The following is a 10,808-nucleotide window of genomic DNA, read 5'->3' as shown; positions in this document are numbered from 1 at the left end:
CTCCCACTTCTCTCACAAACCTCACCTTTATGTCTGGATGGTTACCCTTTCTATCATTGGAGCTTTTGGATTTCATTCCCCAGACTCTCACTGTCCTGCCAAAGGGAGAAGTGTAAGTCCAGGTGATGAAAGGAAAACCTGGAAGGGCTAAGTTAAATGGGCATTTCTAGTATTGAAAGAGTCAAGTAAAAAATCAGAGTGTGTGTATATGTCTGTTGAATATTAGCTAGTATAGGCATTAGACTATTCCAAAAATATGATCATGTATCAGGACTATCACTGTTCCATGCTTTCTTCTACAGATACTGACCATGTGAGTGGATTCCAGTCTATAGAATATGGAGATGTTCACTATCTAGTCAGCATTTTAGGTTCATTATTATATCAGAACTTTCCTGAAAATAACGAAACTATGAGTTTTCATTTTTTGCCTTCTTGAAGTGGTAAATGACTGTACCTCCCATCCATAGGACTTTGATCACTGCCTAAATGTTATTATTCAAGTGCCTAGTCATTTGCTTCAGAAAAACATATCTTTTATCTACAGATGTGACCATCTAATATTTTAGCAATGGGGAGTCATGCCTTTTTAAATACAAACATTCCCAGGAGGGACAGCACATTAAGCATCGCTAGTCTTTAACACCACAGTGTGAGTTATCTCTTAGATCAGAGCTATGAGCAGCTGTCTATGGCCTAACAAGAAAGTTCTGAGGGAGAAATATCCAGATCTACCCAGAAAGCAGGCCTAATAAACTGCTACTATGGGGCTTCTAGAAGGCCAGAGTCCACCGTGAAGGATGAGAAAAGGAGGGGCTTAGAAGAATACTGGAAAAATAAGTTGAAAGCATCAACTTGGAAAAGGAAAACTTGGTTTACATCCGGTTTTGCCTGTGGGTCAACTTTCTTCTGGCCAATAGAAACTCCATTTTCATGATGATCGGAATGCCTGCCTTAAATCCTTACCTATCATTTAGCAACTTCAAAGAAAAAGACATAAACTGAATCCTGAAGAGGCCAAGACCTCTTGTAAATGTCTATGTACTGAATTGATTTTAGTGCTGAGATTATCATAGACTCACAGAAACATGCACAACACATTAAAGGGTTCAAATTTAGCTTTTCAAGAAATGCCATAGTGGGAACCACACTTAGAAATAGTAAAGCACAAGGACCAAGGGAGATAGTAGTTCTGTATGATTGAGCTGATACTAGACATGAACCCAAACTCCTCCCTGGCCTTTTTTAGTTACAGTCCTGTGAACAGTAATACTTTATTCTGTCATGACCTCTCATCCAAAGTCTCTTCACCATAGTTTTCTATCAGCCCCACTACTGGTGGCCAATGAGAAGTTCTGAATTAGTGTTAAGTATTTAGAAATCTGACAGGAAAATGTATTACTAAGTTACATTTTGCTTTCTTAAGAAAAAATGATTATCCTTTCATTCCTGTGCCCTTTATTGGACAAAATGAATTTTAAGTGTGAGAAAGCATTTTAATAGAAAAATACATTCATCTCATTGTTTTGAAACCATTGATGCCCATCTTAAAAACAATGAAATGAACAGCATTGATTTCATGTTACATTTTAGATGCAGAGTAGAAATGAATCAATTGGAAAATACTAACTTCTAATAATATATCTTAGAATATGCCTCAGAATTTCTGAAGCACAGTAGAAACCAGTAGGCATTATTTCCAAAAGTTTTAGTTTTTTTTTACTAAAATACAAGTATGTCTTTCTTGTGTTAGTAACTTCACTAGCATAGGAATAATACATCTTATACAATGGATATATTATCTATGTAATTCAAAATACTGAAGGTATATTTGGAAACAAACTTATTCTATGTATGAAATATAACAGTGAACCAAATTATAACTTTAATTTTGTATTAGATTTACTAAATAGTAGGATTAATATACTAGAACATGAATAACTTTTAAGTGAACTCCTAATGTATGAATATGGATTCATAAAAAAGACATAACCAAGAAATTTAACATTTTATTAAAAGAACAAAAAATAAGCAACACAGAAAAAGCATGCTAAAATGTGTTTCATAATGCATACTTCTCAACACAAACAAGCAATACAGCACTATAACTTGGAAAAAACATAAAGCATCTGCCTTACTGACAGCAGTTGAGGGAATGAGCTATTTCATTCTGGTGGCAAAATATTAGGAGAAATTTATATTTATGAAATATTGTGGTCAAAATCTATAATTGTTGCACAGAGCTAATAATTTTCTTATCTATAGGTAATTTTAAATTGACATTTCCTACCCCAAATGAACAGCATTTTTCCATTTTCTACATTATACTGGATTTTATATAAATGAAAAGCGTTAACCCTCTTCTAAAAGTATATTTAAGAACATCTTTTAAAAAATATTAATTTAAATTATTGTAATTGGGGACATGATAACAAATTGTTCATTTTCTAATGATTAAAGCAGTACCAACAATAACAGGACATTTATTTTGAAAGGGGCAACCCCAGAATCCAATGATATGATTGTCATATCATTCTCTCAACTGCTAGACACAAAAGACAGCAACAGAATAATTTGGTTTTCATCATCAACAAAGAGCATCTGTATATAGAAATAAAGCTTTGGAACCATGCAGTTTTATGACAGATATATATTTAGGTTCTGCGTTTGGGGGGAAAAAAAGAGCTCTTTTTAAAGTTGGGTTCCTTTTAGGTCTTGTTACAGAGGTATTTTATTTTATTAAAGTAATATGATGTAGAAGATGACTAGTGAGGATTTTTGCAATACCTACAAATAGCTGTGGCTTATTTCATAGTGATACATTTTTTTTTTCTTTTTAGGTATAGTACTATAATCAAGGATAGGTTCTATTTAAGAATAAAATTTCCCTGGAATAATCCTGCTTTGGAGTATTAAATGGGTAGTTCTCTTCCAGGCAAGGACAAGTGGAGAGGCTGGAAACTGTATGAATTAGTCAACTTAAACTTTTCCTCGGCTTAAAAACAGAGGTCCTATTTTGGACGCAAGTTATTCACATTCTGTTATATTGCATTCTCTAATTTTACTTATTTAAACACAGCCACTGTGTCACTGTGTTTAAGCTCCAGAGTGTAACCCAGTGGCTGTCAGCAGATATTACATGTCATCAATTAATTGGATATCTTTTGTGATGCTTCTAGATTCATTCCATTTTATAGATGATTTTTCCTGACTTAAAAATTACTATATTTCTATTGACCCTGTGAAAATATATTCTGGTGGCTTATAGATTCACAAGAACACAGGTTAAATTGGTAAAATATGTCGCTGATAAGGTTAAAGTTGGAATTCTTAAATACAGTATGAATGAATGCCACACTTTATATCAATTAAAATGCTGACCAGATGGTCAGACTGTTAGTTATATGGTTGACTTTAAGTGATATGGGCTGAAGGGGAAAAAAAAAGAAATTTCTAACCAACTGGCCTTGAGCTATTGGACAACTAACTATAAGGCTTAGATTGCTTTCTAGCTTTGGCTTATTTCCTTGTCTCTGTAAGTGAGAACTATCAAAATGGGTAGCAATACTAATAGCAACTCTCTCAATCCCAGGATGGACTCCTTCTCTAGGGCAAGGGCAATAAGTCCCAAGACATGATGGATTCAAAGTATCTGTGGTGATCTATCCTTAAACCTTTCTAACCTTGACCTTTTCTAGGTCTGGAGGCAACAAAAAGTTAAATGGTGATCTGTAGGTGATGTGGGAGCTGAAATTGGTGGATATAGTCTGATCTAAACATTTTTTTCCAGCTCCAATGTATGTAAGATTTTGGCTGATTCTCTTCTGTTTAGTTAAAACAGTGGAAGGCTGATGTGGCACAGTGAAGCACTCTCTAATCTGGTTAAGTTAAGTCAGAAAACAGCTTCCACTGAACAAGTACCAGGTAAATAAAGCCATTTCTAAAGTGGTGCCAGAAGCATTTTTCCTTTGTTGAAGTGAATGAAATGTCCCGTGCTGGCCATACTTAAGTGTTAAATTAAATCAGTGGTTGCCAATTTGGTTTTGGGTTCTGGATCTAAACGGGGAAATAATGGTAAACATTAACAATTTGTCACTTAAATAGATATTAATTTGTGTGACTACTATATATCAATTGATGCAATCTAATTTTATCATAATGGGAATATCCATCTTGGAATTTACATGGCATTTTACTACTTGCAACCATTGGAAATAGAAAACTTTAGCAAGATATTTACCTCTGTGTGTGTGTATGTTTACAGTGAGGATTAATTTTAAAAGCAAATAACCTCTAGTGGTCTTGCTAAAAGATGAAGTACTTCTACTTTTGTTCAGTGCAATTAGCTGAAGTTGACCTGTTATCTGTTACCAGTGTACTTTGGTCAGCTGTAGCAAATTAGAAAGCCTCCACAGTAGCAAAGCAACATCATGCTTGAGTTAAGTCTTATAACAAACAAACAAAAAAACACCTCCCTCTCAAAGCCTTAGAAATAACTTCCTTGCTAACTTTTCCACTATTATCAGACTTCTTGTATTAAAAAAAAGCTCCAAGGATTGCTTTCATGGACTATGTACATAAGTGCAAAAGAGGTGTGTCTCACACATTCACACCCTAACTGAGACAATCAGTTAACTGCAGCATATGTCTCTTAAATACTGTTAAAGGGTCATTCCACAGTATCTTTATGCGTGATTTCATAAATGAATTAATTTCATAATATGTTTTCATCATTCTTTAATTCTCATTTGGATATATTTGTGTAAATATATAATTCCAGAAGAAAGACTTTTCATAGCTATAGTTATGCTACTTGAATAATTTTGAATAAATGAAATTATGGTAAAAGTTCGGGTAATATATTATAAATATAATTGTGTTTTGAAGTCTAAATACTGTGGAATAACCCTACCACACAACAAATTCTATAAGCTATAAAGCCTGAATCTAGAATCCATGTGTTGTAAACTTTTTGATGAAAATGTCACACAAGGACACAAATTCAGCTTTCACATGGGAATTATAGAATAAAAAGAAAATCAACCATACCTGTTTTCTGAGATTTGAGATGTATCTTCTATCTGTGCATATTGTCAAAAACCATGTATAGTTTACAAGTAAAATTTTCACCAAAAAATAAGTGTATTAAGGTAGCCATGTTGTAGTTTTATTGCTAAAGCAACAACTAAATATAATTAGTTAAAATTATTATTTGCATATAAAGTTAAGTTTGTTCTTAAACTGTGAACTGTGAAGAATAGTTATGGATTATAACCTATATCTTGTCATGTTTCAGTGTCAGTTTAGAACCTATCTAGGTGGGTTGAATACACATAATAAAATTTTACTTTCTCTAAATCTCCTTTGAAAGTAAATTCATTAGTTACTTAGAGATATAAAAAGTAATAAAATCAAAAATTTAAAAACTAACAAGGAAAATGAAAACATAGCACCAATTAGTGAGTTGGTGCTGATAACCTTAATTTTTAATTATATTTACAGTTTGATTAGACTACCAACTAAATTTGCAAAAGAAGTTACTCTTTTACATACTATTCGTTCTATTGCCTTTGTCAAGCACTGGTAAAATTAAAATTAGGCCACTATCTTTCTAAATATATTCAAAAGAATGGGGAAATCATATTTCCATATTTCTATTTCAATGTTTGTGAAAGGTAGAAAAGAATAAAAAAGGGGATTCCAATTTCTAATCATTCTGTGCCTAGCAGCCTACCCTACAGATTAAAATAAGTCAGCAATCTTGTGGCTGTGTTTTGCCTAAGAGCTTCCTCATCTACACGCTCCAAAGGAGGGGGAACAAATAATGTTCCAAGTGGCATAGGGACCTTCCTTACATATTATTTAATAAAATTTAAAGCCAATGTTGTCTTTATTCAGACATTATTATGGCAACTGGTCACGCCATTAAAAACAGATTCAAATTGTAAAGGTTAATTTTATTCAGTTCCTGCTGATGGTAGTGAGGAGGTACTTGCTTTCCTCAAATGAGAGAGCTGGTGAGCTGAGGCTGTCCAATACGGAACGCAGCCTAGTGGTGTAGGACAACAGTTTTGGCAAGATCAAAGTACTTTAAAGCATGTTCAAAAACATGGAGTAGGGAGAAGATGGCTTTTCACATCACAATTAACTACAAATTAAAGACTAATTTAGACAAATGAAATGAAATGCAATGGTTGTGTAACTATGTTCCAATTGCTTAAGTAAATACTGTATTTACATAGCAATTTTATGAATCTGTTTAATTTTAATTTAATCTTAATCTCTCTTTAAAATAAATTTATGGTCACAGTGTTTTTAAAAAAGTTGATACTACTAAAACCCTCTTAAAAGATAACTTTCATACTATTTTCTCTATATATGTGACTTATTTTATTCAAGTTTCAGCATTCTTGCATATTTTTGCAAAAGGCTGAGAGAAATAGACAAAAACAATAATTTCAGGTAAGTAAAAATAGAGGCCCTAGTAAATTACAAAGCTTATAAAATATTAATAAACTAAGAATCACAAGTGATTAGAATTATATATATACAATTCATTTAGTAAATTATTGTTTAGAGTCACTGATTTTGTGACTTCTCTTTTTATAGTCTAATGACTAACCTTTTCTTTCCTTGAATAAAGGTAATTTGAATGTCATTACATAACTAGTTTAAAGAATGCTACCTTAAAATTGCATTTTTTGTCAAAATTCATTTGCATCTAGATCAAAACTTTAATGCTTTGACTTTTCTTTCTTTAAATTCATTTATAGAGCAACTTTTAAAATGCCAACAATATCAAAACTGGTGGCACCCAAAATACAACTACCTGAATATCTTCACCGAACCTCTTGCTAAAAATAGGTCATTATTATTGTCTTCCAGTGCTTAAAGCAACATGAAAACAGCTGTAAATCTTGATTAGCGCAGGTGCATCCTTCCTGGAGTCCTGTGATCAGATCTGCCCTTCTGGAGAGGCACTGGCACAGGTTATACAAAACTCAGTTCCAAACACAAGTAATTTCACAAAGGTCTACCCTCCTTTCTTCTCTAACAGTGTTAAGATTTGGGGAAAGAGTAATTAAGTGGTTCAAAGAATCAATAAGTAAAAGTCAGGATACCTCTTATTCTTTAACTCCTGGCAATACTGTTAACAGATGGCAATGGCTTGACGCAATTAAGACCATTTAGAAATCACTGATGATCATGATTTGGATTGATAATTAAGATCAACAGGATATCAAATATCAAAGAGCTAATTTTGCTCCTTTGTATTCTGAGACAAATTGATCTGCTTTGGGTTGGAGTCAGGGGATATTTCTTTGATTCAAACACTACTAGCTTACTTAAATTATCCTAAATCAGATTTTCCCTCTATCATTTTCATGAAGTAGAAAACAAACTGGTGATACACATTTGATGATTTTATAACTTCCAGCAAGAGAATATATATTTAGTAGAAAAATATTAAATCTAAGTTGATGCAAAATGTCATATGGTTCCAGCACTGTATAATAATAGTGACTTTAATGACTGAATAGAGTGGAGGAGATATGCTACATAACATAAGAATTAATTACTATTTTACTTGATTATAAAATTATTTCATAAGAATTAGTAATGTGAATTCAGCTCAGCTCTGTGGAGAGTAGCCACTCTGTCTCATCCAAAGGGTCTTAAAAACTTCTCTATTGTAATTTTCAAATATATATAAAAACAACTGAGTCCAAAACAACATTGTTTATGATGAAACTCTTGTTAATAAAGTTTGAGAAGGGCACTTGACATATATCACAGGCACTTTCTCCTTCACTGAAATGTTTAACAAATCTGGAAACTCAGGTGAACTAGAGCTAAAGACAACTGTGGACATCCCTCCTAGAACTTTTAAATAAATCAAAGAATAATTTTAAATGTCTTCCTATCTTCTTTCCCACCTCTGCCATTTCTCCAAACCTATTCTCAGGCTCCAACTGTGATCAATAGAAAAGAGTGTCCATTTGGAGTGGAAAAGCCTCGCTTAGAACCAATTCTCTTTCACCTTGACTGACTTATACTAGATTGCAGCTTACTTATTAGTCAGAGTAGTCTAAAGAGCATGAGCCATTTGCATTTGGAAAATGGCTCTTGTGTAAAAGGTTACATTGCAATGGTTTTTACACACTTCTCTCCAATATGTAAAAAATATCTCCATGCCACAATCTTCTGTTTAATTTACAATCTGTAATTAGCATGCCTTTAATCCTCCAAGTACCAATTTTTCAGCTGAAGATGACAAATGGCTGTTTTAGACACTTAGCCTAGGAGATAGGATCCTTGAGCCACAAAAATTGTAATGGGTATTTTTTAGTACAAATGCTGAAAAAAATCATTTAAAGGTAAATTCTAATTTTCCAAGCTATTTAAGGAGTGAAATTGGAGGTTAATGTTTTAAGAAATTCCTTGTTTTTTGTAGGTGATTATGTCTCACAAAAAATCTAATAATGTGATACAAGGTCAGATCTGCAGGTATAAATTATTCACATGCATGTGAACACTCAAAAGTGAGGTCTTTTATATGTCTGCCCCCAAGAAACCTACAGAAATATTCTAGAGAGAGAATATTAACATTAATCTGTCATATTTTTCAAGAACACATATTTCAGTTTCCCATTAACAACATTTTAGTTGAAATCAAATGCCACACATATTACAGCAAAACACAACATACCACAATACAATACAATATAAAAATGGAAAAATGGTATTTGGATATAATTATTATGTTCTAAATTAACCCAGTAGGCTACTGTGTAAACAAAGTAGTAAGGTAACACTTCAAAAGAGATGAACATTTATCCACCAAGAATTCACAGTAAGCCAAAAATCCACTGTGGAGATCCACATAGCAGAATAGTTATTAGAAAATCACACAGAATAATGTAAAAATTACAAAATTTTATGGTGGTATTCTAATAATTCAAATAAGACAGATAATAGTTTTCTATTCATGTTTTGTTTTAACATATCCATTGATTCTTTAATGTTTTATTTTTAATTTGAATTTGTTGGTTGGTATTTTTGTATTGTTTAATATATCAACTGCACCGTGTTTATTGTTGCATTGGTAGAAGAGAACATACAGGAATATATATAGAAAGGCCATATGAAGGTTCTCACGGAGGGATTCTGATACTTCACAACTCTGTTCAGAATTACAACTGAAATGGAAAAAAAGCGAGAAATATTGAAGGATTATTGAAATAGGAGTCAGGAATTTGGTTCTTGTTCAAGTTCTTTATTGGAACTATGCCAAGATAGTCCTCGCTCTGAATTTCATATTCTACATCTGTAAAAATGGGGCTGTTGGAGATGGTCTCTAAAGAGTCATATACCATGACAGCCTATCATTCTCACCGAGTGCTATTGTTTAGAACTGCCCTACGTTAACAGAGATGCATTCAATTGTTGTAGACATTATATACACAATGCCAAAACTTGTTGATGAAGATCCACCCATCTATCTACTTTCTTCAACAAGTATTCATTGAAAAAAAATGTTCGATTCCAAACATTGAAATATGCAAACTTTAAACTTTATTTCTGAATGTTTTAGAGATTTGCAGAAAACTTTTTATCTGAATGTGTTGGAGCCATGCCGAAATAACCTAACTGTGAAATCTAGGTACTATATAGTATTTTACAAAATTACATTTTTTGAACTTGAGAGAAATTTTTAACATCTGTTACATGTTGAAGTGATTATAATGTACAAAATACCTCTAAATTTTCTAATGGAACAAGCAAAAAGGAATTGCTATTCTTATTTTCTGCTGGAAAGTAGGAATTTGACAACTTTTGTTTACCTTGAGGTGAAGCAGCCCAAGAGAATCAGGCAACTGTTTGCAAAACAGTTGTCTCATGCTTGGTGCTATTCCCAAACTGCCACTATCCCTAATGATACTCTTGAAAACTACTACAATTCACAGTTACTTCAGTTATCCAATGTACTCAAAGGTTTCTTTTAAAAACATTTCTTATGATTGAAGGGACCAATTAATCTAAGATATGTCAGCTATAGGCTCTGTCCAGAACAGTTAGTATTCTGGGTCCATGCAGCCTTAGCAAGAAATAAATGCTAGCCGGGTTCTGGAAGACTAGCCTATCAAATGAATGAAACTCCTTCATTCAGATGAAACCCTCTGGTTGTGAGAATTTCAAATTTTCAATGACTAATGTATGCCGTTCAGAATTGGTACACTTGTTTAATAAGTTTCTATAATTAATTAATCGAAATATCTAGGAGTCTTAGTGGCTTCAAAAGTCACATGTTCTAAATGAATAATTGCCTGAATTAAATGTGTGCTATTACAAACTCTGGACCAGGCAAAGAGAAGATCAAAGGTGATGAGGAAAAAACCTAACAACAACAACAACAACAAACAACAACAAATTATATACACAAAAAGCCATGATTTGAATGAAAATAATGATTAAATTACTAAATTATGTCACTGAAAATTCAAAACAGCTGGAGCAATTCTGACAGACTTACATGAGAAGCAGTACAAAGTGGCAGACTGTAAAAACACTATTTTCTATAATGACATAGAACATATTGTTTACTATCTTTAAGATAACCATTGTAGCCAAATTGTGACAAAATTACTTTGCTTAACTTTAATTTAAAAAAGAAGCTAGAAAAATGTTAAGAATTAAAATTCAAAAGTGACCTCTGTCTTTGGCTAAGAAATAATATCCCTTTAATAATAGGAAAACATTTCAGAATTTGTAAGTTCAATGGAAAAATGCAATACTGCTGTCATTTT

The 10,808-nt window shown here is 32.7% G+C and overlaps 1 protein-coding gene across 32 annotated transcripts in view; it reads right to left on the bottom strand.

Moving 5' to 3' along the window:
- Positions 1–1,995: 1,995 nt before the first annotated feature.
- MBNL3 (muscleblind like splicing regulator 3) overlaps positions 1,996–10,808 on the bottom strand; it is a 109,370-nt gene continuing 100,557 nt past the window's right edge. For all 32 annotated transcript variants that reach the window (XM_039875387.1, XM_039875377.1, XM_039875453.1 and 29 more), the window contains one exon: positions 1,996–9,200. Coding sequence is in view for 1 of the 32 variants with exons in the window: in XM_039875501.1 (XP_039731435.1) it covers positions 9,070–9,200 (131 nt within the window). In the remaining 31 variants the exon portion in view is untranslated. The remainder of the gene's footprint in view (positions 9,201–10,808) is intronic.

This window comes from Pteropus medius, unplaced genomic scaffold (assembly GCF_902729225.1).
Source record: "Pteropus medius unplaced genomic scaffold, Ma_sr-lr_union100, whole genome shotgun sequence".
Taxonomy (NCBI): Eukaryota; Metazoa; Chordata; class Mammalia; order Chiroptera; family Pteropodidae; genus Pteropus; species Pteropus medius.
The sequence above is the reverse complement of the archived record's forward strand: the minus strand, read 5'-3'. Positions and strand labels throughout refer to the sequence as shown.